Genomic DNA, 26258 nt, shown 5'->3' on the forward strand with positions numbered 1-26258 from the left:
ATGACTACACCTTATGATTCTAATATAAGGCTAGTACCCAACAAAGACAAGCCAATAGCACGAAATGAATATGCAAAAGTGATTAGATGCAAAATGTATGCTATGATCTGTACAAGGTCGGATATAGCTTTTGCGATTGGGATGCTAAGTCGATTTACAAGTAATCCAAGTAAACAACATTGGTATGTTGTTCATAGAGTTCTAAGGTACTTAAAGAGTACAAAGAATTATGGTATTTGTTATTCAAGTTTTCCTTCAGTTTTAAAAGGATATACAGATGCTAGTTGGAACTCAAATAGAACGGATCATACTTCTACGACTGATTGGATTTTTACAATTGGTGGAAGTGCTGTTTCTTGGGATTTTAAGAAACAATCTTGTCAAGCAAACTCCATTATGGCAGCTGAATTTATAGCTTTAGCATCTACCACCCAAGAAGTGAAATGGTTGAGAGATTTACTCTATGAAATTCCATTGTGGCCTAAACCAATGGCACTAATCTTCATACATTGTGACAATGAAGTCACTGTATCAAAGGCATATAATCAAGCATACAATAGAAAGAGTCGATATAATGGACTTCGACACAGCATTGTAAGACAAAGAATTAATGATGGTATAGTCACTATAAGTTATGTGAGGTCTGATGAAAATTTAGCGGATCCGTTTACTAAAGGTCTAAACAAAGACCTAGTTATAAAGACCTCAAGAGGGATGGGTCTCAAGCCTATCAACTAAATCTCCAATGATAGGAGCTCACCTCGACGCTTATGGCTGACTTGCAAGTCTAAGGACTGACCATTCTACCACATGGATGATTGCAAGCACTAATTTATATTTTCCATCCCAAGGTGAATAGTGCTTGGTTTCCGTAATGTGTAAAGTAAGGTTGAATAAAAGTTCTTAATAGACCCATAACATATATATGTTGAATTACTATAATTACAAAGTACTTTCAATGGAGGCTACCCATGTGAGTGGAAGTGTGGCCGTTTCTAGGAGTTAAAGGCTTGACTCTAACAACACTCATGAAAGGATGTAAAACACAAGGCCATAAAACGTGTTAGTAAAACTAGATACAAAGTGAGCAAGGAAGCTTGTGTGTGTTTAGTGGCCCGACTAGTTAATGAATAATCGATGGTTCAATTCTTAGTCAACCACTCAATTCAGACTAGAACCAACCACACTCACTAAGTGAAGGTTCAAATCTGTGGGATACCTTCATTTATGCACAAGGTTCCCAAAGTTGTTGATATTTGGAAATTTTGAAAATGATGGGAGATTGTTGGTGTATTTTCAAAATCAAAGGTTATGTCACATGATGAAAAGCTATCTTAGCTCAAAGGTTATGTCACATAAAGTGATATAGTATGTCTATTGGATTATATGCAGGTATTTATGTGAATAGTTATGTCTCTTGGTAAAATAATATCTAAAAGTCATGAGACATATTGGAAAAACACCATAGCTTAAAAGTTATATATGAAAAGTTATTGTTTCAAATCATAACTCAAAGGCTATGGTCTATGGAATGAATAGTTATCTTTTCATAAGATGATTATTGAAATAATACCTTTATCTAAAAGTTGTGTCTAGCAAAATATAAAAATACGTTTTAGACAAAAAAGTGTCTTAATGAAAGGGTTGTGTCCTTGAAGAAGAGACACTTACAAGCCTATATAAAGGGCTAGTTGCCAACCATTTTGATATATAAAATCAAACACAAAGTAAGTGCAAAAATATCAAGAGCAAAAAAAGTGTTGTGTTCTTTTAACATAAACACTTAAGTTCACATCATTTACAAAAGCTTCCAGATTCCTTATAATATACTTGTTGTAGAAAGTAGGCTCTAAGGCCAAATTGTAAACCCTCGAGTGTATCTAGCGATCTACACTCGTAAAGTACAATACGAAGTTAGACATTGGCTTCATTATATCCCTAAGGCTATTCGCATTATTCCCCTTTGCATACCGAATGGTGGGGGCAAAATAAGTCTTAAAGATAACGTTTTTGGAAAGGCTCGCCTTGAAGTCAATTTTGCCGGTTCCTTGAATTCCACCGAAATTGAATCAATTTGTTAACAATAAAGTAAATTTTTTATATTCTTGTCTTCCTTAACACTTGACATAGCTCAGAAAGTGTAAATATATTTTTCAAAATCTGATTATGAAGAATGTCAAGCTTGAATATATCCAATTGACAGCTTAGATGTATTTTATCATGCTTAGTAAAGTCATCAAGGTAATATATATTTGCAATGTTGCAAATACTTTCCACATCAAATGATTCAAAATCATTCTGAGAGTCTAAAGATGTGCCAAGAGTAAGCAACTCTACCATATTGTTATTAAATCTAGAATCCAATTCTTGCAAGAGTGAGTCAATAGCAATCAGAAACAAATCAACTTGACAATAGTGTTATGGCATGATTCTTTTGAAGACGACCTTACCTAATTTATATCTCAATTTCATATTTCTTACAAAACTTCTTCATCGACACAAACAAAGATTCCCATCCATCTTCTCTCAATTGTTGGAGATGCTTTTTAGTAAGCAATACTAAACGAATTGCATTTAGTATGTCTTGAGATTTAAGTTGCAAAGCTTTTGAGAGATTATTTGTTATATACAAGATAAACACAAATTCAAATAAGATATTGGTATTTATATAAACTATAAAATAGGGAGTAAAATTACAAAATTATTATAGAGGCAAAATTATACGATTTTAAAATAATAAGGGAATGTTATGAAATTATTATAGAGACAAAATTATAAAATTTCAAAAAAATAAAGATTGAAATAAAAATTTTAAAATTTTTAAGGGGTGGGGGCCCTACTAATCCCTTTCCCTCTCTTGCTATGCATAAAAAAATAAGAACAAGTAAAAAGAGTGGAACATTTATATCTCGTAAACAACAAAGAAAGTTATTCAAAATAAGTGAAAAGATTTATAGGTAATTTCACCTTGAAATGTTTTGAAAAATTTGATTTGATGGTTCAAATATAGATAGTTAAAAAATTTTCTTCTTTCATGGAATACAAGTGTTTCTCTTCATATATTTTCACTCTTAAGACATATACACTTTCACACTCAACTCTCTCCCTCTAAATATTCTCTCTCAAATTTTCTTCTATTTGGTCATTTTCTCTCACATTCTCAACCATTTTCTACCATTTGTCATAACATTAGTACTCCATAAACTATTCCAATCCTCCCATCCACTGTCTCTAATACATCTTTTTACGTACTTATAACACTGCCATTTCTTATCATAAGAATCCTCCCTACAGATGAAAAACATACAAAATAGAATATGAAGAACAAGGAAAAAAACAAATCAATTTTGCATATAAGTTGATCAGTCAAGCTTTCCTAGCAGTTCTGATCTTTGTCGTAACACGCTTCATGGAGCATGGCAAGCTAATCATTGCCTGCATTTGCCGAATCTAAATCCCTGCTTCTTCTTTGTCTCTTTGCGGACAGTAATGATTCATTACAAATTTTGTGCATGGGTAAATTCAGCATTGTTATTTTAATAGCACTAATTTCCGTATGGAACTGATCCTAGTGTATTTAGTTAAAAAATGTGGAAAATAATTGTTCTTTTCATGTTTGACAGTGATGGGTTTGGTAAAATTTAGAAGGTAGCAATAGCATTTCTTGGAAACGACAAGCCGCTGAATGATTGTCTTAATTCTAATACATTAATTTATTAAGAGTTATTTTAAAGTTTAAACTACATTGCTTCAAATTAGCTGAGCTTTTGACGTGATGCTTAAGTTTGGATCCGCTTTGCTTTCAGTTTGCTTGTTTAAATGCGTATTATGTATGGTACGGAGTAAGAAGCTCCTACGAAGGCTGAGCCCAAGTCCCTTAAACCTCGATCGGTTGGCTTTTTGGTTTGCCCAAAGGGCTGAATCCAGCCAACCAAAGCCCAAAACCTAAGGACAAAGGCGACCATTGCTCCATGGACTATGGATTTAGATGTTTTAGTTTGGGCCACGCCTATTGGGCTACTGGTTTAGTGAAAGGCCTAAAAACCCCTCCTCCTTGTTGACGAACGTCCACGTCCACATCATAAGGTGGCGCATAACTAACCCATTTTCGATAATTAACAAAAAAAGAAAAAAGCTAAAAAATGGTGTCCCTGAGGTTCCCGTTCTTGTTTTCTCAGCCCACGAACCTCCCGGGCACCCCCCAGAACCATCACCGGAATGCCTCCTCGCGTCATTTCTCCGCCACATTGGCCGCAGCAACAGGCGTAGGAGCTGCGGCTGCGGCGGGCGTGGCAGTCGTCTCGCAGAATCCGAATCACCCGTTTCTCCAAAACGCAGTGAATTTGCTCTTTCGGGATCACTCTTCTCCTCCTTGGGGCTCGCTCTCTCTTGCTGATGGCTCAGCTCCAGTTTTCGAATCAAAGACTGGAGTTTCTTTTCCTTCGGTTCTGGGAAATTCCCTTCGACTTCTTGGAATTGGTTTGAGGAAAAAGAGCATCCTGGGTTTGAAGAACATCGATGTCTATGCATTTGGTAACTTTATTTCTTTTCTTCTTCTTTGAAATTTTCTGCTTCTTTTTCTGTTTCTATGTGATTCTTCATTTCTGTTAATGTACAATGGACCCACTTAGACATCTTGTACTAGGAACATGTTTTGTTCCTTTCTTTGGAAGCTTTGTTTATGTTTCTATTATCTGGAATTCTGGATGCCGTGCAAGGTTTCAGCTTTCGTTTTGCTTTTGAATTCGAGGCTTTCATGCCAGAATTTCTAGAATTTAAAGGATACTTTTGGTAATAATATTGCATAAGTGAATGATGTCAATTGGCAAAAGTATTGAATTATGGGCTACAATGTGGATATAGATTGAGCTTTGATCATCGATGAAAAATGTAGATTGAGCTATTGAATCAATTATTTTAAGGGGCAAAAATGTCGTTTGCAATTTCTTTATGCTGATAACGTGGTTCTCTTGCAGGTGTGTATGCTAATGGGGATGATTTAAGGAAGTTGTTGAGTGAGAAATATGGAAATTTATCTGCTACTGAACTTAAAGGCAATAAGGATTTTATTAATGATCTTATGGAAGCTGATATATGCATGACTGTTAGACTTCAAATTGTCTACAGCAAATTGAGCATCCGTTCTGTGCGTAGTGCCTTTGAAGAGTCAGTGGGAAGCAGACTCCAAAAGTTTGGGGGATCAGATAATAAAGAATTGCTTCAAAGGTGAACTATACTCTTAAATATCAACTTCTACCTTGTAGTTCATAAATTTCAATTGATAAGCAGAAATTCAAGTGTTTAAATTAGCAGCTTCATACCTTTTGATGTTACAAATTAGTCATCATTTTCTGATGTTTTTGGTGTTGCTTTTGGCTCTTCTGGACATTGCTGTTAAGAATATGATTTGCAATATGCTAAGTTGTTAAATTCGCTGAAGTTGACTACTCTGAGCCTGACTTGCTTCTAATTTTTGCCAGCATTGCACTGGTATCTCTTTTCTTCAATTTTTCCTTTTCTATCTGTTTCTAAACGTCTGTAGCCCCAAACTTTCCTGCTTCTATTTTCTGTGTAACATTTTCTTAATGTTAGTTTATGTCATGTTGAACGCGGTTGCAGGTTCACTTCTCAATTCAAAGATGAATATAAAATACCAAGGGGATCTGTGATAGATCTCATAAGGGAACGAGGCCATATACTTAAGACAACAAGTAAGATATTTATTGTCTATTTACCAATAAATTAGAAATAAGAAGCCTTTTCTAAAATTTTCTGTTTGTTTTCTTTCATTCTGTGTGGATTTTCCATCTATTAGTGCAACAAGTGTCCTTTATTCCCTCTATTTTCTCGTACACAACTGTATCTTGATCTACATAATGCTAGACATATATTTCAAACGAGGAGCATGTGGTTTATTATGAGACCTTTGATTAATACTTAACTGGTTAAAAGGCTGTCTTTGCTTCTGCATATAAATTTCTTGATCTCCAAGGTTAGTTTTACTGCATGAATAAAAACGATTATTTTATGCTTGTCTCATTTCTATATGATTTTACACCGCATTAAAAGTAAGTCTCTAATTCTTTTCTTTTCTAAATTTGTAGTTGATGGTAAAGAGGTAGGAAGTATACAGAGCAAACTCCTTTGTAGATCAATTTTGGACTTGTACATTGGTGAGGATCCATTTGATAGACGAGCCAAAGAAGATGTTGAGGTCAATGCAGCATCTTTCCTACAGAAGTAGATGAGGAATCATCAAAAGGCACTCAGAACCTTTCTCTTTTCCTCGTTTCATTTTCTTCCACCATTTATATTGTGTTTCATGGAACTGGTTTCTTTATGCCTTTTATATGCATGAAAAGACTCTTCTAAGTTTGTTGTTAGAGACTGAAACGTCTGGCAGTATGTTATCCCTCAGGCCCAAACCACCCTAAGAAAAGTTATAGCACTTACTTGCGTTGACATGATATGATAGAGGAGTGCAGAAGAAGCAGAATTTTGGGAACTTAAGACACCACGGACCATGAGTTAATACTCAGACACAGGATGATGAGGAATGAACTTCACATTCAAAGGCTTCCTTCAGGCGGACTGATTTCGTCAGAGTTTCTTTTGTTGTTGTTTTGGTGTGTTTAGGGGCTTAGCCCCATTCCCTTTGTGAAACAAAATTCCACATACAGCTGACATAGAATGTCTAAAAAGTTTATTGAAATGCTATGATCATCAATTTTTTGTCTACAGGAATTAGTTCCTTTTTTCTTTTGTCAAATTATACTGTACAAGCATGTCAGAAGTAGATAGGGATAAATGAAATTGAACAGTTTTTAACTTTTTAACTTAACAACGCCCAGAAAGGGCAAAAACTGTGCTAGACAGAGATAGATTAAGATTGGATTAGATACGCTCCGGGCCTCCACTGAAAAGAAGAAAGGGTGGAAACCTCATTCCCCGTCCACCACGTTTGCCTATCCTTTAGAAAATAATAAGATAATGTATGAAGTGAAACGTGGTACTATGGCAGGCGCAACAATAAAGTAATCTTTATATGATTTGAATTTAGACAGATTTAAGTTAGCTGGCGTGAAACCATGACTATGTTGGGTCAAAGGCTAAGATGAGTTTGAATCCAACAGACCTGCTAGTGCACTGCACACAACGCAAAGGGAGGGAGGGAGGGAGGGTGCGAGGGAAGGCAAAGGAACAAAAGAAAACCAAAAAGGCCAAATGGCCAATCAGATGGAGTTGCTTCCAGCTCCACCGTTTTCACCTATTCTTCTTCTTAAGATTTTCCTTGCCGCCCTTTTCAAACTTGAAATATCTCTCTCTCGGGCCCCCACAACCCCAATCAATAACAAAATGGAAGGCAATAAGAAAAGGGCAAATACCCAAATGGGCGAGGAATAATCTCAAATAAAATAATGAAACTAGGAACATTGTATTCTTTGCAAATGATTATCCTATTTACACGTTACAATCACCTTAGACCAATCAAACACCTAGTAGCCTTAAATACGGTAACCAACAATAGTCCCCAGAATATGGTTATGGTAGGTCCCCACTTTGGTCCGACTTCAAAACTGTAAGACCTGATACAGCCCAAACTCCTTTTAACCATTATCCTGTCTCCTTGACCCCAATCCCCTGCCAACTCGCACAAGGCATATGCCCATGTCATTGTGACTGCGATGCTTGCTGGCCGCAACCGCACATCAGCACGTGCCCTTTTGATCATAACACCGGTACGGAGCTGGCTAGTCGGAACAAGTCTCTGAATTGCACTTAATCTTTTCTTGCGTTTCACATTCAATTCTCAAGCTCCTTTTCTTTACACCTCCGGTGCAGCATCTGCCAAGACACAATCAAAATCCTTAGCTCCTCAAGGCATAACAGGAACCCACGTGCCTTTCACTTACCCTGAAAGCTGGGTCCCCTCAAAATCTTTCTAACGTGTCCTGCGCCTTTCCCATTTCAATACTTGAGAACAAGGCCTGAGAAGAAGTCAGGCTACTGTTGCAATATTCTAATTGCAGCCGCGTTTCAATACTTGAGTTCGGAAAGGTGGCTGGGGCATGTGCTCAAAATTGAAGGCACGTTCCTTCCACACACCGGAGAGGATTTCTGGCCGTTACCAGGAGAAGAATTCTCGCTCTGTTGTGATTGTATTGTGGGAACTGATGAACCAACTTTGCTGCCTGTTGAACTTGTTCTCAAGTTGCCACTACTAGGTGGAGACCCAACTATCATAGGCGATGCTGGCTGGCTACTGGTAGGTATTTCTTGTACTTGTGGCGATAAGCTGGACGTGGTATTTACCCCAAACGATATCTGGGTTTGGCCTTGTGGAAGCCTCGATGGTTGCTGGGGAAGATTTTTAACGGCTGAGGCGTTGGTAGCTGCAACTGATGTACAAGCCACTTGGGCAGCCAAGGTTCTTGCTGAGTTTTTCCACTGGGTTGATTGTGCAGAACTGTTACTTTGGGGTGCAGTTTGTGGAAATATAGCAGTATTGCTTGAAAATTTAGCAGCAACGAAAGATGCAGGCATGGTGTTGGCTGTCTGACTTTTGCTTCGAGAAGCTGTAGCAGGTTGCTGCTGATGTTGCTGCATCATGAGCTGCTTCTGAAGTAGAAGCAGCTGTTGTTGAGAATTTGAAGAATTAGCAGCAATGGGAGGATTTGTGGTTACTGTAGTGGAGGTGATGGAGCGAGGAGGCCAATTTCCAGTGACAGGAGAGGATACAAAGTTCAAAGATCTAGCTGAATTGTCAAAAACAAATGTCTGCCCGTTTGTTGTATGTGACTTCCCCAAACTTACCCTTTTTCCATCATCCAGATTGGTTGAACCACCTCCATTCTTTCCGTCAGATATTTGGTGATTCTTCTGCTGTGCAGCTTGCGGCACAGGTGCAACCTGGTACCCTTGCCGACCCATCTCAGGTACGCTATGAAAAATTGTGGCGTTTTGTGCCATAGATGAGAAGTTAAGGTTTGAAGGTATGTTGTTTCCAGTGAAAGAAGCAAATGACACGGCAAATGCTTGTGGAGGGACGAGATCAACTCCACCCTTCAAATTCTTCTGTTGTGAAAGCTGCTTCTCACTGTGATTTCCATTTACACTGCCACCACCTATCGTTGCAGAAGGTACCAAGGCATAGTTTAGTGGCTGATGAGGAAGTGGTGGGTTCTGGCCATAAACACTTTTCTGGGTGTCTGAGGTTGTATTCTCCCCATTCATCTCAGGTTCCAATTTGCGAGATTGATTGGATGTAAGCATGTGATACTTCTGCAACTGCTGTGACTGCATGCTTGTTGAGCTCAAAAAATTATTGCCACTAATTTGTGCACCCCGTGGCTGGTGACTTTCTGGTTGCTTGTGGGATGTTGATGAGCCACTTGATGTGACTGCATTCTGATAAGCTGGCTGAACCACAGGCTGAGAGTGAGCTTGCTGCTGTTGAAGTTGAGGATGGAACATCTGAGAAGAATAGAAAGACCCATTAAAGAAAGGCAACGCTTGAGTTGGGGTTCCTCCTCTAATTGCTGACGGGTTTCCAGCAGGAGCAGAGATAGCAAAAGGGTAACCATTGTTCTGTAATATTGTCAAATATGGAGCTTCATTAGCACCCAAATTTGGGTAATTAAAGCTCACAGCTGCTGCTACTCCTGGTAACGCTGCAGAGCCAGTGGAAATTCCGGGTGTTGAATTATTACTCAATGATGCTTTGTTAGTGGAAGTAGCACATTTAGAAGCCCCAGATTGATTTGCCGCATTTTGATGTTGGCTTAAAGGAAATAGGAAAGCAGGGCCATGCTGTAATAACACAAAAGACCAAGACTTAGAAAAATGAAATATTCTTCAACAAATTAACAGAAAATGATCCAACTACTAATGAAGCCCCAAAAAAAAAAGATTAGCAAAAAATTTCTAAATTTACTTAAAAAGCATTAACACATTATTGGCCAAAAAAAAAAAAGAACAGTACCATACCATCAAGTTACCAGCAGCTGCTGGTTGGGAAGCCAGTTGAAGCACGACCTGCTTTCTCTGTGCGGTGTCCACAAAATTGGTGCAGTCAGAGCTTTTATCTTTCCTGGTAAGACCAGGAAAACTCGCCATAACCTTACCTTTCTCTTCTGTAGAGTTTAGATTCACAACTGGGAAACTTCCTTGCAAAGGATTTCCAAGTATCAAATTTTCTGCAGATGGCACCACATGGAGATTGTTGGGTTTGGCCCCACATGGAGAAGCAGAACCTGGAGCTGATGGCCAAAACTGGTTCATTTTTGTGAACTGCTGGTGTAAGTGTATGTTACGAGCTATGTAATGATGCATGGCACATCTTTTAGGCCAAGGTTGAGAAAGAAGGAAATGAGGAGGCTGCATATTTCCAATAGAAACTCATGGTTAATTCAAGACATAGAAAATATGGCACAATTAACATAAGCCATCAAGATGACAGAGAGTACTAAACTGAAACCTTTGCCATAATAAGGAAATCAGCACTCATACCTGCAATGCCGTAGATGATTTAGTACTCCCATCCATGGGCGGAATTGTCTGGAAGGGAGGCATATACCTGGCACAAAAAAAAAAAAGGTTTCTACTTCTTAGATACAAAATAGTATTAGCTGCAAGGATAAATAACAAAAACAAAATGCACAATCAGAATGAAGCTATTTGATAGCTTACCCCAGAGGTGGCAAACCATTTGGCCAGCCAGTAAGGGTGATTGGCACAGGCACTGAACTAGACTGAGCTGAGTAAAAGAAGAACAATCCGTAAACTCATCATATCACAAATCAAGCAAAAAAAGATTTTAATATAAAAATCATTGTGCTTCAGAGTGAGTCAAAGCTGAAACTTATTAAAATTACCGGTTTTCTCCACTTTAGGAATGCCAGGTTTAGATAGTTGTTGTTTGTGACCATGTTCAAATTTACAACAATCACTACCATTATCTTGAAAAGGCTTCTCCAAATCCAGTTTCAATGAATCTCGTTTCTCCCTGATGGTATCCATCTTGTCTTTACTATCTTCTGCCCTCATTTCTTTCTTCACAACCTTTGCTTCATCCTTGACCAGAGTCTCTATCTTCTGCATCGAAATGAGAAATCAAAAATTTCAGGCCAGGAACAAAAAAGAAAGGAGAAATTAGTAGAGCTAAAAAGCACTTACCAACTCCATATCCAGAACCTTGTACTTAGGATCCAATGCGATATCCACAGGGCCATCCCTTTCCGGAGATGACGCCATTGGAGGGGGAGCCTGTTGGAAAGGGGGGGCATTACTCATTATTCTTTTTCTTCAGTAATTCGGACAGCAAAATACCAACGGAAGAAATCTAATCTGAATTTTCGACAAAAGGAGATCCTCACCATCAAATCGATCTTGAACTTCTCTTCACGTTGGTTCTCCACTTTTGAAACGGTCGATATTATGTGATATCCCACACTAACAAAAATAAAATCAGATACATTGAAAGCATTAATCAAATGAGAAAAAAAGAGAAAGAAAGCAAGATTCTTTGATGCTCACGCTTTAGTCACTGTCGAATCCTGAAAATCAACATCCAATTTAGCAGATTCCTTTTCAGTCGAAACAGACTTTTCCCTGGTCACAGCTCCATCTATGGAATTTGGTTCTTCAACAGATGGTTTCGAATCTCCCTGCTTAATCATCACCACGTTCTCCCGTGACTCCATTAACACTGATGCAGTTTTACCCGTATCAAAACTAGACTCAGAAATTACCGCATTAAGTCCTGATATTTGACCCTGTTTTGGCGAAAAATTTTCTATTTTTGCCCGTTGCTCATTCTCAACTTTCATCGGAGTAGGAGAATTTTCAGATTCCACTTTCTTCTTCTTTGACGCTGCAAATGCCAACATTAAAAAAAAACAAACAAACAAACAATTTAACCAAAAAAAAAAAAAAGAGCAAACCTTTCTAGCAGAAAAATTGAATGCTTAAAATACCCACCAACGCCAACCAATGGATCAGCCAAAACCGTTGTCTGGGATTGACTCTGTGCAGAGCTCGCAATCTGAGATGAACCTGAGGGCTTGGTTTCGGTAGAGAAACCATTTGCATCTTCACATTCAAGCTTTGGAAAAGGATTTCCAGCGCTATCTTCCTTCTTGGAGCTTTGTGATTGCTTCATCAAACCATATAAAACCTCTGCGATTTCGATCTCGATATCCTCCTGGGCTGAGCTTGAAGACTTGGTCGCCTTTGGAAACCGAGTCTTAGGTCCATTAGGCTTCTGCAACATCCAAAAAAATAAACCCAGAAACTCCTCAATCCTCTCAATTTCCTCAAACATTAAAACACAAAAAAAAAATCTAAAAAGCCTCAAAAGCTGACCATCTTCTTCCTAAATGAACCATTTGAAGAAGACGGTGAAACTCGGTCTGACTCAACGCTCCAACGCGCAGGTGAAATCGAAGCTCGCCGGTGATTTTGTTCCTCCACAAACCCACCATTTCCAGCCACCCAATTCTCAAGTGACCTCTTCACTGAAGCTGAAAAAAAAAAACAAAAATCAATAAATCACCCAAAAATTATCTCCATTTTTTATATATGAATAGAAAATTATAAACAACAATTTTGATACCTGAGCGAGCTTTTCTCGGGACTGGAAAACTAATCATTTCATCTGTGGACTTCAAAGGGGGTACTTGTCTGGAGACTCTAGCGGAAGGTGAGATTTTACGGTTACTGAGCTGCTCGGTTTCGTAGTCTTCTTCTTCACCTGAACTCTCCTCCGTGCTTTCTTCTCCTTCTTCTCTGTTATTGCTTCCTTGTAAAACCACCTTATCTGCTCTCCTACGCTTGCTACGATTCAACAAATCTCGGTCCCTTTCCCTCTTGCTCGCTCTCTCTCTTAGCCTCACCGTTTCTTGCATCTCCATCTCTCCAGCTTCTGCAAACCAGAACAAAAAAAGGAAAAATGATTGGGAAAATAAATTAATAAAATACCTTATATATAGGTAAATATGGAGAAGTATCAAACCAGGTGAATCTCGGAGATTATTGCTTCTTTGACGACGTCTATGCAATCCATTTGACGAAGCCAGGTTCGATCTTCTTGCTTCTCTGTTTCTCTCCATGATATACTTTTCAATTAAATCTCAAAAATATACAATATTCCTTCGAGAATAGGCTGCCGGCTGGCAATTCACCATAGTTCGCGGCGAAACAATGTTGAAATTTCAGATTTGAACTTCTTTACGGTGAAAAAATCGACACAGAGAAAAAAACTCGAAGAAGAAACTAGCTTGAAACGAAGAAGAAATTTATTATTATTATTTTGCCGCTGAGGAAGTTCACCGTTTTCCCTCTTTCTCTTTTCTCTTCTCCCCGTTTGCTTCTCTGCTTTTTCACCTGGCTTTTTGTTTTGTGTTCTTTTTGTGCTCAAAATCTCTATCTCTTCCCCCTTTTCCTTTTATTTCTATTGTTGTTCATTCACTCACGGGGAACCTACTCCAGAGCTAGCCTTGACGGCCCAGATTTCTCCTTCAAGCATCTGGGTTGATCTCGACCGTTGCGTTGTTGATAGATCGACGGTCATGATTTCCAGATGCCAACATGGCAGAAACGTCGCTTTCTGATGGAATATAGCAAATGCCCACTAACTCGCCACGTGTCAGGAGCCATACATATCTTCTTTTATCTTCGGGCTCACCTTTCTACAATCTCTATAAATCCTATCCCACACCTTGCCGGGCGCGTGAGGAAAACAATGTGAACATCATCCACCAAAGGGACTTTCTCTACAGTTCATCTGTTGGAATCAACTCCAGAAAGCACACTTGTCGACGATTTATTCGTCGACTCCACCAAAAAGGAAATATCTACCTTAACCCTTCCCGTACAGTCCACAAGGAAGCCGGCGTGGCCGGTTGCCCGTAAGAGATTAAAAGCGGAACGTACAGTCCACAAAAGGAGCAGATCAGTCACGTGGTACTTGGCGGGTCCGAATTGACCGCTCCAGCCGGTTAAATTCTTTCATTGGGGACCCGCAGCGGCCCTAACGATCGGGATTTGTTCTTCGCTGCCGGTAGGAGAAGAGAATCCGTTGGATTGGAATCCGACGTGGCTTTAACTTGGGTTTGACGAACCATCATCATAAAAAAGCGAGTCTGACCTGGCACCCTGCATTCAACCACCTCCGAAAAATCGGACGGTCCCTGATGCTTTGGCAGCAGAGTTACAGAACTCGTGTCGCCATCATTGAAGTTGCGAGAATGGCGGGGCCCTCGTGGGTTTTTGCTGACCTGGCATTTCTGATGACGTCACAGATAGTGGAGGGAGAAAAAGAAATTATAACCTACGCTCGACTCCAGCATAGTAGGGGCAGAGGACGATTTTCTTTGTTTCGAAAGAGCGGTATATCAGCTGTGTACTCGCGTTGTGATAGGCAGAATTGGTTGGCAAGGATGAAGTGTGCGTCTAACATGGCGAGTATCAAAGGGTTGAGTGTAGGTAAGGGAGTGGGAGAGAGGGCTGGGGAAGTACAGGTGGAAAAAATAGGCCACGATCCAAGGCAGCAATCACGACAGCAGGGGTTGTTGTTCATTAGTTCTAACTGCTCGTGGCCTCGGATCTCGTTATTGCCACACCCGCTCCACGTATTAAAATTACCATTTAAGTAATTTTATTTTTCAGAACATACTGGCATTTTTCTTGTTAAATGAGTGGAAATTAACATAGTTTGGCACAAAATTATTTTAAGAATGTTCAACACGGTCAATCGTGGCAGTTGTTTAAATTATTCTATACAACACTTACCAACTGTTGGAATATTAACAAATAAAATACAAAATTATAAATTACTAAATTAAACTAAACCCTACCTGTTAATCTTTCAATTTTGATAGAGATAAAATTCAAACAATCATCCTTTTCTTTTTAATGTGTCAAAATTATATAGCTAAGGCATGCTATGAATGGCAGACATGGCATGGAGTTGAGGAATATTAAGGATGTACAACATTTTAGCTCCATACTCCATGGTTTGCAAATATACCTTTGATTCGGACCTGATTGCTTTCAAAATAATCAACTCTTTCTATAATATTCCCTCATCTTTTAGGCCAATAAAAAGGGATGGTGGGGATAGTATTTTATGCCAATAAACATACAATAACGAAGCAAACCCCTTAGTTTACTATAAAGAAATCCAAAGTACACCAGAATCCTTTATTCTATGATGATAGCTTTGCACGGTCCCTTATTTAAAGTTTAAAAACTAGTCTCCCTTTCTTTTTTCCCATTATTATTATTAAAGAAAAAAAAGTAGTAAAGCATGCTTCTTTGGCTTTTCAATGCTTTGTGTCTGTAAATTTTATATAAATTATAAAATTAAACCCTATGGGAAAGGATTCCATCTTCTTTCCACTTTGCCCATATTCAAAATTAATTAATATAAAATATTTGACAAACACCTTAAAAAATTCCCCATTAAAATAAAACAAAAGGTTGTGCACAACCTCATCATCAACTTGGATGATTGGTTTTGGGGTTAACCCCAAGTCCTCCACGTGATTATACGCGCACTTGAGCTTTCATTACAATAAATTATACCCTAATTTGATCCTTAATCTAGCGAAAACTCTCTATTGTAATTTGACTTAAGCTTACTTTTGGTTATATTTTATGTACATGCACAACGAATAAAACGATATAATATATTGGTTCATTGAGACAAGTTCTTTGATCCCACTAAACAAACAATTCCAGTGACATATATTATAATGAAATGATATGTAATGAAGATTACCAAATTAATTATAAGAAAATTGATTTTGGATCCAAGTGGGGATCAACAGACAAAAGCAGAAAACATATTTTTGTCTTGACGGATTTGTCAATGCGGTAAGCATTTTTTGATTTTTTTTGTTTTTGTTTTTGTTTCGTTGTTCTGCAATGAAGCGGCATTCAAGAGAGGTTTCGGGAAGGTACAAAGCTAGTCTTCTTGCTATTCGTAAACATTAATTAACATGGTCAGGCTGCATTAAATTATTCAAAGTCTTTGCTTTAATTATTATATTTTTTTGAAGTTTTAGTTGGATTAGGGTTGGAGGAGACTACATGAATTGTTTTTGACTTTTAATTATACATTATATATATATATATATATATATGTAGTACAAGAATTTAAAATGCATTTTTTTGAAGAAAAAAAAATTTGGTCATAGGAGAAAAAGGTTGAAGAGTTTATAATGTTTGAAGTAGGAAGGGAATTGATGTTTCTCTTTGATGTGTAGTGTGAGTTGAAGCGGCAAACAGACCCTTTTCTGACCACATGATTTAGCAAAGAGTGCAAGACAATGTCTTTTTCTGTGCTTCTTTTTTCTTCCCTTTTTGGGGTTCAAAATTTTGATTCCATCAAAGGGCCCAATGACCCATGTTTTTCCCAATAATTATCCCATTTACTGAAACAATTTATTGAATTGCGATGACAGGAAAACCATCAAAGCCTTTCATTTCTTCACATTACCAATTGGCAAAAAGAATTGATGCTTCAAAGCAACATCCTCCACATCAAGGATTACCACTAAATTTGCACTGCTACACTCAAAAACAAATGCAAGACTTGCAAGTTTTTTGGGTGTAGGATAAGAATTCTAATTAGGTAACCGCTCTTTTCAAACAAAAAAAAAATTTCTTGGGCAACTTTAATTTATGCTTTTAGGTTGTGGCATAGCAACGAAACATTGGCTAAGTCCTTAATGATTTTTTGCCTAATAGGGTAGGTGCAAACCGTTGAAGCTGGGGCCACAGAGCTGTCCCTCAAACAAGTTTCAAGTATTTATCTAGAGTTGGGTCTCGAAAGCTTATTCACAAGATTGAAGTCTTGAAGTCGACTTGTATATAACATCACTTAAAAGCAACGGGGACTAGCGTGATGGTGATGATGGCACTAACGATGACTCCTTTTGGATACAACTGGGACGCTATGGAAATTGGTCTTCTTTTTTTATTCTTATTATTATTTTATTTAAAACAAATGTAGGAGAGGGGGCATATGATTTGCCCAACTTAAAGTAAACAAAAGCCGCTTATTTTCTTTTACCGGATGCAATCTAGTTGGCCCATGACTTGAATAAAAATAACAATAAAGGGATGAGAGAAAACAATATATATATATATATATATATATATATATATATATATATATATATAAAAGAACAGAAAAGAAACTATCTTGGATTAAAAGGAACCTATGCTAGTGGTCCAGAGATAAATCGTCGAGAGAGTTTTTTTTATCTCTTCTTGGAAGTTTCCAAGCAATTGTCTTATATAAGACGTAGCTTTAACTTGGATTGGATGAGCATGGAAAAAGTTAAGAAATATATAGTGATTCATACTGGCGCATGATGCAACCTAAAAATCCTGGACCCCCTGGTGAGATGCTCACGAGCCAGTCGTTTCAGCCGATTCGGCTTGGGCTTTGGAGTCTACGTTGCAACCAGACAGAATTGGGTGATGGATGAAACAAGTCCTTGTAGTAGCTTGTTGGCAGAGCTTGTGCTGTCGATAGAGCTCCCAAGGGTTGTGTTCATAGGGCTGGTAAAAGAATTTGATGCATGGATTGCATATATATGGTTGGTGCATCACGAGGGGAGACAGATACTGGGTGCAATTAATAAAGCAATCGTTGAACATCTTTCGTTCAAAGCCAGAAACATAGATCCATAGATTAAACTCACTTTTTGCACGATGCAGAAAAACACCTTTTCCGAATTTCACCTGCTCCACGACTACAAAATAAGCACATGCATATGCATATGCATTGGAAAATAGTAGTAGGATTTAAGGCATTGATTCACGACTCTAGCTTTACTGAGTAAAAATTTCTGCTCAGCACCAACAATTTTTAACTGTACACCATTGTCAAACTTGGGCCTATTTTCATACTCGTTGTAGCCAGTGGGCTTTCAAATCTGAGAGGCCCAGCAGGTTCTAGCAATTCTATTAAGAACGTAATAGAGGAATATTACAAGTTTGAATCTCCTTTTTTTAACTATTCGAATTTTGCGGTTTTAACTAAATTTATCAAAATTAAAATAGAAAGATTATAACAACTAAATTGAAAAAATAGACCTAAGGAAACGTACACGTCTCTGTAATTTTCCCTACGTATCAAGTCGACGTTAATTCACGACTAAAAGTCAAACTCTTATTGAGAAATTTTGTGCACCACCATTCTGAAATTGTAACACAAGTGTCAAACTTGGCCCTGCAACCTGGCCGGGTACACACAAGAACTCTCAGATCAGATGACTTTAAAGTCTCCAACGACCGAGTTTCTTCGGGACCGTACAGGGCGGCTAGCAGTCTTAATAACAAGGTCTTTATGGTCAAAGCCCTCAAAAGCTTACTATACATACAACTTTTAAACAAACGTCATGGATATTGAGTTTTTCCATTTCACTACAAACCAAGACATCTATTCATAACATGAGAATTTTCAAAATGCTCTTTTCTAGGTAGAAGTATAGACGCTATGCACCACAAGTTTCCACCCCCCAACCAAAGTGAATAGAACAAAGACAACTAATTTTCTTGTCTCGATGGCAAGGAAGCTCAACAGTTCACATCTTCGTACAAACAATCCCTAGACCGTCAGCAACTCCTGAAAGACAACAGCAAAAGAACTATGAACATGCGTAAAACATCAATATATTAGGTCAAAATGTGTAGCAAAAACATGGACTTTTTTCTTTGAGCAAAAGAGAAAAAAATGAACTTGTTTTTGACAAGCATACCTTCTCTTTCTGCTTGAAGATGCTATCAATCTTCTTCATATACTCATCCGTGAGTTTCTGCATGAAGGAAAAGATTTCACAAACTTGAGTACTAAGAGGAATGTGCAGCCCACCGAATTGACTGATCTATCAGAACAGACACGTAAATGCATGAGTGCGTACACACCAATGCACAAACACATACGTAGAACATATAAAGTTATGGACAGAAGAAGTTAAAGAAAATAAGAAGCCTCTATAGTCTATATTTTAAGTGTGCCTCCAAAACAGGGAGTCATTGGGGATTCAGAGTTACTGTCAAGAGGGAGTTTTGTCCACAATACGTTTTCTCCATTTGGGAAGTTAAGCACCACTGTCAAATAAGCTATTGCAAACATCAGGGAATGAAGAATTTGGTTAAATCAGCGATTGTAACCAAAATTCTATAAAACTAGAACACTTTGATCTTGTCTTTAGATGAAATTATAAAACCCAAGTACTGAAAGTACCCCATACATTATATATTACGTCGGCACTATCATTGAAGCCATTTAGTGCTAATTGGTTTCATGACCAACAAGCAATTGGATACTATGTTCTAGCTTATTGTGACCACTTCTTCCCTTGATTTTGTACGAGAGAGAGAGAGAGAGAGAGAGAGAGAGAGAGAGAGAGAGAGAGAAAGAGAAGAAGAAGATGATGATGATGAAGAAAATGAACGTAAAGAGGTAATTTCAAGTTACCTGCAAATCACTCGATAAGTCCTTCACATTGTCTTCAGAAAGCTTTTTCTCCTGATTAAAATTGAAAAAACAATGTCAACAGAAGAAGTAACAAGAAAACATGAACAAGGGAAAAGGAAGAAAAGAAACATGAGCCAAAAGTGAGAGGGAGGGATGGCTGTAAAGATACAAGCCTTCTCAAGCTTTTCATAGGCTTTAAGGGCATCTCTTCTTATATTCCTCACTGCCACCTACAAACAGTTGATCAACAAAAAGATGATTCAAGTAAACCAGTCATAATATAGTATATAATCCACCATTAACCAAATTACCCAGCAAATGAAATGTAGAATGCATGTGCTTAGATACTTATGTAATAATACAAGTAAACCTCAGCACTTCCATGTGCTTGGAAATAATTATAAGCGCTTAAGGTTTTTCTCCCCTCAACCAAATTTAAAGGTTTTTGACCAAGACAACCCAATCATAAGTTGAATATTCAGAATCCATCTGATTGTTGCTTTTGTCACTTGCTTTTTCTAGCAGGACATTAACCTGCTTTTTTTGGATAAATAAAATCTTTACTTATCCAAAAAGAGAGAGATATATACTCTTTTTAGGTTTTTAGGATCATTCTGGATACATGTATCTTGAGCTTAAATATCAAAAATCTTTTTTTTTTCTTTTTTTGAGAGAGAGAGAGTGTGTGTGTGTGTAATGACAAAATTAAGCATCAAGTGTAGTGGCTGAAGTTCAAACCAAAATTACAAAAGTTTTAAGTACCTTCCCTTCTTCAGCTTGTTTGGCCACAACTTTTGACAATTCCTGCAATCATGTAAAATATAGAGAAACCAATAATCAAACTTTCTAAAAGCATGTTCAAGACACCTTGCTAAGCACATCTCAAGAAAATACAATATCCTAAACATTAGCAAATAAATTCTACCACTAATGCTGTGATTTTATCAACTAGCAAGAGAGTGTCATGTCACCACTTCTCTTAGTAATATCCAACATAATTTTCCACTGTGCTAATAACAATATTTCCAAACTCTGTTCAAAGTAGCTCCAAGAAAACAGAGAATTTTCACTGTATTTACACTTGTGATAGTGCATCAAGGGTGCAGCTGCATCCACATCCTCTTAAGTGTCCACAAAAAATGAGCCTGTTTTACAGCCAAGGCTAATAACTAAAATATTGCATGCTTCGCAAAATAAAAAAGCATTACCCCATGGCCATGGGTAAAGCAGAAATCAAATAATGATTTAGTTGTAAGCAATAGTATAATGCTCATGTTAACTCCCCACACTATGATTCAAAGGCGTGAATTGGAAAATATAGAAGAGTGATCATGTGAGATAGATAGACAGAGAGACATCAATACATACATGGTATGGAAAATTTTCACGAAAACAACAGAAAAAACTTAAGACCTCCAAAAGGTAAAGCTTTAGGATGCATTGTTGTACAATTGAGGAAAAAATAATATTTTAAAGGCAAACTATAATTTTTTAAATATAGCATAAATCAAAATAAATAATTTGAATTCAAGGAGTGCTATAAAAGGATTTTTTTAGTCCCCCACGTGCCGAAAGATCAAGAAAAAGGAAAGACACCTTTCTTCTTTCAGTTGTCAGTTGAGGAAGAGACAAGCGAATGACTTCACCATCATTGTTTGGAGTCATACCAAGATCAGAGTTGACTATAGCTTTCTCGATAGCCTTTAAGCTGAAAAATGTTACATGTCAAAACATAGTATATGTCACAGAGAGAAAGCATATAAATGCTTTCATGGGGCACACTTGCAAATATAGGATATCAATTTTCAATAGAACAATATAAATCAAACAACTTTATCTCCCTTAGAAAAGACAGTCAACATATGAATAAAGATTCATTGTATGTATAGCTTTGCCTTTTATTTGCTATACCTTTACAAAACCAGCAAGTTCTGAAAGTCCTTAATTCTTAAATGTATACAATATATACTGCAGAAGATGATTCTGCAAACTACATACATGAGCAGACAAATCTGAACTAATGTTTATCACCTCTGGTTTATACTATACCTGGATTTGTCATAGGGCTGAACCAAGAGAGAACTTGAATCAGGAGTACTTATTTGGGCAATACTCTTTAAGCTGACTGGAGTTCCATAATATTCCACCTAAAACAGCACTCCATTAAATCTTTCTAAGCCTTTGCTAAGCCAAAAGACATCAACATAACATATCAAATTCTTATCTGAAAGACATTAATAGTTGTTCAATTTGTTCTATTTGCTACAGTGTCTTAACTTTTTACTGCATTATAGGTTGATGAGAGGAAGGACTGACATCATCAGCTATAGATTAAAACTGTTGAATAATAAGCAAGAAATTCTATCCTTCCATGACCAGCCTCAAATCGAATGTCGAGAATTCAATCTTAAAATAAATAATTTTGGAGATATTTTATAATGTGTCCTCACCATCGGTTTCGCAAACCATTTTCTCAAAAAGCTTGTTCACCCAAAATCCCATGATCCCAAATAAACCACGCGAACTTGTAAGAAAAATTCATACCTCAACTTTGTCAAGTATTGCCGGGTTCGCCCTCCCTGTCCTTATGGAATTGAAATTCGTTCGAACTGTCTCGATTGTCTTCTCCATTCTCGCCTTCTGATAAAAAAGAAAATGATGATAATAATGACAATCGTTGCCTTGTGTAAAAAGTTCCCTTCCCCTACTTAAGTTTATAAAAAGAGTAAAACACTCACAGCATCTTTCTCAATGGAAGATTTCTCCGCTTCGATTTCTTCAATAGTTGCACACCTCAAAACTCCAGCTCTACACAGTCCAAACCAATAAACATGAAAAAATAAAGAGAGAGAGAAGAAGCCACAGCAATGCTATCCTCAAACTTCGTTGTAGCATTTCCTCAACCACATAGAAAACTATAATCAAGAACCAACTTGCCTCTTACGTAGCACAACAAAGGGTTTGCCGGATAATTTAGAGGCGCCATGACGAAGCCTGGCGTAGTTCGCAGCCGAGCTCCATGAGTACACATTAACATCAGTGGAACGGCACTTCACGCAATCGAATCCCTTCTGGAAAGAATCTGTAAGTGGAAAGCTTAGGACAATGCTCTCTAAAGAAAAGAATAAAAAGATGCATTGGAAGAAGGAAGAAGAGAGAACCTGAAGGCGAGAGGAAGGATTTGGGAGGATTTGGATTGCGCCTGAAAATGGACCCAACTGTACTGGTTGAAGAAAAGGGCGCGGCCATTTGATAGCAGAAATGGCTGTGAATTTTGTTGGTGCTTCAAGTCCAGAGCTTGGTCTTTGCTTTCAAGGAGCTAAGAAGTAAGAAAGGAGGGAGTGTGAGGATGTGGATAAGAACTTCCGTCATTGGCGCCTCGGGTTGGTTTTGTTTGGTTACACGTCTACGTTTATTCTGCAGCGTGTGGCGTTTATTTATTACCAAACTAATTTTTAAGGTCTTCCGGTGCTCAAGTGGACTCTTCCGTACAAAATAACGAGCAAGCACATTATTAAGTCATTATAGGATTGAACCCTGCGTTGCGTTGGGGTGAAATAAAAGATTATTTATTTGATTGGAAAGAAAATTGAGTTAGATTTATTAATAGTCAAAGTAAAATTATATATAAACAAAATTTTATGTAATGTTGAGGCAAGGTGAAACTTTGTTACATGGTTGTTGACAAATTAGGTTATTTTTTTAGTGAACTTACAAAAAGTTAATGTTTATCGACAAAATTAAAATAAGGTATGAATTATTTTGAATGATATTGTATGATGAGTATAAAAGCTGTATAATGATTTTATGAATGTTGTACAAAATAAAATTAATATTTAGATTAGTTAGATACGAATATGTGTAAATGTGGACAAAAAGTTAAAAAAGAAGACATGCTGTAGCAAGGCAGAGGAAAGTTAAGAAGAGAAAAAAGATCATCTTATATATTTGATTGGTTCTAAACATGTTTCAAGTATTTCTTTTTTTTTTTGTTATAAGATTTGCTTGGTTCTTAAGAAGAAAATTGTATAGAATATAGCCATTTAATGAAGAAATTAGTCATTAATATTTTGTTATCCAACAATTACAACTAATGACGTCGGGGCGTTGTAAAGATACCTAGGTGTTATGAAAAACACCAATCGTGACGAGGTTGAAAACCCCACTAAGGTGAATCACCAATCTTGGTAAGGTTGAAAACCCCACTAAGGTGAAAAATAGCCAAAATCCCACTTTGGTTGGCTAGGCCAAAGATATTAAAACCTCTTACTCTTTAAAAGAGCCTAGAAAAATAAGCACTCCTGCTTAAGAAAATATTATTTATTAACTCTCAATTCTGAATGTCTCGTAACTAAGCCTAAGGGTCCTATTTATAGTATTATAGGCCCAAATCCTAATAAAACTCTACTCCTAATTGTCTAATACAATTAGAATAATTAATAAGAAATTTAAATAAAATAGGTGTTCTATTCCTAAATAGAACATGACTATCCTAATCAAATACTAATTCTTAAAAGTATTAAAATAAAAATAAGAAAAGAATCATAATTTAAATAAAATAAAGAAAATAAATCATAAATCAACTAAATTAGCAAAAACTAAATTTAATAAAATACAATCCTTGACGCTCCTGCATCATTCTCCTCGGGTCAGAAAAACTCGGCTCTGACGAGTAGGCTTGGACATACTCCATGTTGATGTCTGGATCCATATATTGTCATAGTCCATACCAACCATTTGATCAATTCATCCATTGTTTTGAAGGTTGTTTTCCATTCATCTCCAAGTCGTATTCGAATTTGTTGATATCCTTTCTTCAAATCCATCTTCAAAAACACTTTAGAGCCAATGAACATGTCATCCAATCGAGGGATAGGAAAATCATACTTAACTGTAGTCTTGTTAACGGCATGGTTGTCCACAAAGCTTCTCGATAAGTTTCTCGAACTTTGGTTGACCAATTTTGTTTGACCATCATTGGATAAGGATGAAGACACTTTATTCTCCTTAGAGACTAATAAGAGACATAAATGGTTTGACTTACAATAAGCTTCGCTTAAGCTAGGCACAGTGATGAGTGCTTTATCTTCCTCTTGTCTCTTTGGTCGATTTTCTGGCTTTAATGGAGTTAGCATAATTTTTACTCCATCCTTGATGAAGGAATAAGTATTCTTGTATCCATCATAGTGAGCTCGACGATCATATTGCCATGGGCGTCCTAACAACAAGTGGCATGCGTCCATTAGAATAACATCGCACCAAACTTCGTCTTCATACTTATTTCCAATAGAGAATTGAACACAACAACGCTTTGTTACCTTAACTTCGTTTCCTTTTCTCAGCCATTGTAGCTTGTAAGGATGAGGATGTACTTTGGTTGGAAGTTTCAACTTTTCTACCATGTAGTTGGCAATAACATTTTCACAGCTTCCACTATCAATAATGACATTACAAACCTTCCCTTGGGATGTGCACCTTGTATAGAATATGTTGTGACGAAGCCAACTTTCATCTTTAGTCATCATGGCAGTGTTAAGGTTACGACGAACAATAAGAGCTTCTCCATGGTCAGCAGAAACTTCTTCTATCTCTTTGTCATCATACTCATCATAGACTGGTTCTAATTTTTCTCAATTCGCATAATCTTCTTCTTCTACTAAGGAAATAATTCTTCGATTTGGACAATCAGAAGCAATATGTCCAAATCCTTGGCATTTGAAGCACTTTTTGTTGACATTAGAAGCACGAGTAAAAGTAGTCTCTTTATCGTTACTACTTGCAGTTTTGGAAGAGTTTACCTTTGGAGGCGAAATGGTTACTGAACTCTGACTTTCATCGTTTGAGATAGATTCTTGTTGTCTAGATGAACTCATTGACCTTTTTCGTGATTGTTGTTTTTCAACCTTTAATGCTAATCTGATGACATCATTTAGGTTCCAATATGGTTATAGTTGAACAACATCTGCAATTTCAACATTGAGACCCCCAAGATAACGAGCTACAGTTTGTTCTTCAGGCTCATGGACATCGCACTTCATGTGAAGTTGCTCGAACTCCATTGTATATTCTTCCACCGTCATTGTTTTTTGCCTCAAGTTATGAAATTTGATAAAAATTTCTTGTCGATAATGCTCATGAAGGAACTTACGCTTGAGTTCTCGACGTATCTTATCTCATGTTCTGATCTTGTTGCGACCTTCTCTTTCTCGTTGTCTTTTGAGATTTTTCCACCAAATAGAAGCGTGTTTCTTCAATTTAATTGCCACAAGCTTCACACGTTTTTCATCGGGAATATCTTTGAGCTCAAAAACTCTTTCTACTGTGTAGAGCCAGTCAAGGAAGTCATCAGGATGAAGTCTTCCTTCAAACTCAGGAATGTCGACTTTGATTCCCAAATCTCTGGTAGCAGCAGTTCTTAGGCGACGAATAGGTACTTCTTCATCAGAGGACAATTTTTGATGAAACGGGTTGGTGTCATTCTCTTCATCACTAGAGTTGCTATTGTTTATTTGAGCATCACGTCTTGCGAGTTGTTCTTGTAATTCTTGAATTTGCTGACGTAGTTCTGCAATCTCAACCTCGTGATCATCTCTTTGACGATTTTGACGTCTTTGCGGCATTTTATTTTTTATGGTGATGTAGAAAAAAAAAAGATGATGATATAACTATAAAGAAATAAAATTACCCGTACAGGGAGTATCGAAACTTGACAGCGAATTTGAACTTATGTAGCGAATAATAATCCTCCCGCTCTGATACCAAA

General features: G+C 37.3%; 3 protein-coding genes and 2 pseudogenes across 6 annotated transcripts; 2 read left to right on the forward strand and 3 right to left on the reverse strand.

The window, feature by feature from the left end:
- LOC148764767 (secreted RxLR effector protein 161 pseudogene) lies at positions 1 to 738 on the forward strand (annotated as a pseudogene).
- A 3366-nt stretch (positions 739 to 4104) lies between these two features.
- Positions 4105 to 6372, forward strand: FAP1 (Chalcone-flavanone isomerase family protein). Its single transcript, XM_018121648.2, has 4 exons — positions 4105 to 4533; positions 4977 to 5226; positions 5620 to 5711; positions 6105 to 6372. Exons 1-4 carry the CDS (start codon positions 4143 to 4145, stop codon positions 6242 to 6244), a joined length of 873 nt encoding a protein of 290 aa, XP_017977137.2. The 5' UTR covers positions 4105 to 4142; the 3' UTR covers positions 6245 to 6372.
- Positions 6373 to 7411: 1039 nt separating this feature from the next.
- Positions 7412 to 13438, reverse strand: LOC18613342 (protein TIME FOR COFFEE). 3 transcript variants are annotated; one of them, XM_088806129.1, is made up of 13 exons: positions 13013 to 13437; positions 12614 to 12922; positions 12364 to 12521; positions 11980 to 12262; positions 11751 to 11872; positions 11536 to 11666; positions 11376 to 11451; positions 11176 to 11265; positions 10875 to 11094; positions 10690 to 10756; positions 10510 to 10576; positions 9988 to 10377; positions 7412 to 9810 (listed from the first exon to the last, which is right to left on the reverse strand). In XM_088806129.1, exons 1-13 carry the CDS (start codon positions 13107 to 13109, stop codon positions 8038 to 8040), a joined length of 3783 nt encoding a protein of 1260 aa, XP_088662255.1. In that variant the 5' UTR covers positions 13110 to 13437; the 3' UTR covers positions 7412 to 8037. The 3 variants fall into 3 exon arrangements, with proteins under 3 accessions (XP_088662255.1, XP_017983500.2, XP_007050592.3); XM_018128011.2 differs by having other exon boundaries at positions 10875 to 11091; positions 11536 to 11872; positions 13013 to 13438; XM_007050530.3 differs by having other exon boundaries at positions 11536 to 11872.
- Positions 13439 to 18162: 4724 nt separating this feature from the next.
- Positions 18163 to 22831, reverse strand: RRF (ribosome recycling factor, chloroplast precursor). Of its 2 annotated transcripts, none has more exons than XM_018114070.2 (11): positions 22657 to 22831; positions 22433 to 22577; positions 22234 to 22303; positions 22040 to 22135; positions 21545 to 21642; positions 21092 to 21203; positions 20258 to 20299; positions 19669 to 19725; positions 19496 to 19546; positions 18774 to 18899; positions 18163 to 18640 (listed from the first exon to the last, which is right to left on the reverse strand). In XM_018114070.2, the coding sequence occupies exons 1-11, from the start codon at positions 22742 to 22744 to the stop codon at positions 18623 to 18625; spliced, it is 903 nt and encodes a 300-aa protein (XP_017969559.2). In that variant the 5' UTR covers positions 22745 to 22831; the 3' UTR covers positions 18163 to 18622. The 2 variants fall into 2 exon arrangements, with proteins under 2 accessions (XP_017969559.2, XP_017969561.2); XM_018114072.2 differs by having other exon boundaries at positions 18774 to 18830; positions 22657 to 22814.
- Positions 22832 to 24144: 1313 nt separating this feature from the next.
- LOC148764768 (uncharacterized) lies at positions 24145 to 25595 on the reverse strand (annotated as a pseudogene).
- Between the last annotated feature and the right edge of the window lie 663 nt (positions 25596 to 26258).

This window comes from Theobroma cacao, chromosome 1 (assembly GCF_053813885.1).
Source record: "Theobroma cacao isolate CCN51 chromosome 1, ASM5381388v1, whole genome shotgun sequence".
NCBI classification, from domain to species: Eukaryota; Viridiplantae; Streptophyta; class Magnoliopsida; order Malvales; family Malvaceae; genus Theobroma; species Theobroma cacao.

Coding starts and splice junctions, on each gene's coding strand:
- RRF (XM_018114070.2), bottom strand. CDS start 22,744: ATGGCCGCGCCCTTTTCTTCAACCAGTACAGTTGGGTCCATTTTCAGG. Junction 21,204..21,544: donor CAGCCCTATGACAAATCCAG/GTATAGTATAAA, acceptor AACATTTTTCAG/CTTAAAGGCTATCGAGAAAG. Junction 19,726..20,257: donor AACAAGCTGAAGAAGGGAAG/GTACTTAAAACT, acceptor AACTGTTTGTAG/GTGGCAGTGAGGAATATAAG.
- FAP1 (XM_018121648.2), top strand. CDS start 4,143: ATGGTGTCCCTGAGGTTCCCGTTCTTGTTTTCTCAGCCCACGAACCTC. Junction 5,227..5,619: donor AATAAAGAATTGCTTCAAAG/GTGAACTATACT, acceptor ACGCGGTTGCAG/GTTCACTTCTCAATTCAAAG. Junction 5,712..6,104: donor CCATATACTTAAGACAACAA/GTAAGATATTTA, acceptor CTAAATTTGTAG/TTGATGGTAAAGAGGTAGGA.
- LOC18613342 (XM_007050530.3), bottom strand. CDS start 13,109: ATGGAGAGAAACAGAGAAGCAAGAAGATCGAACCTGGCTTCGTCAAAT. Junction 12,263..12,363: donor GTTCATTTAGGAAGAAGATG/GTCAGCTTTTGA, acceptor TGGATGTTGCAG/AAGCCTAATGGACCTAAGAC. Junction 11,873..11,979: donor TGATCCATTGGTTGGCGTTG/GTGGGTATTTTA, acceptor TGGCATTTGCAG/CGTCAAAGAAGAAGAAAGTG.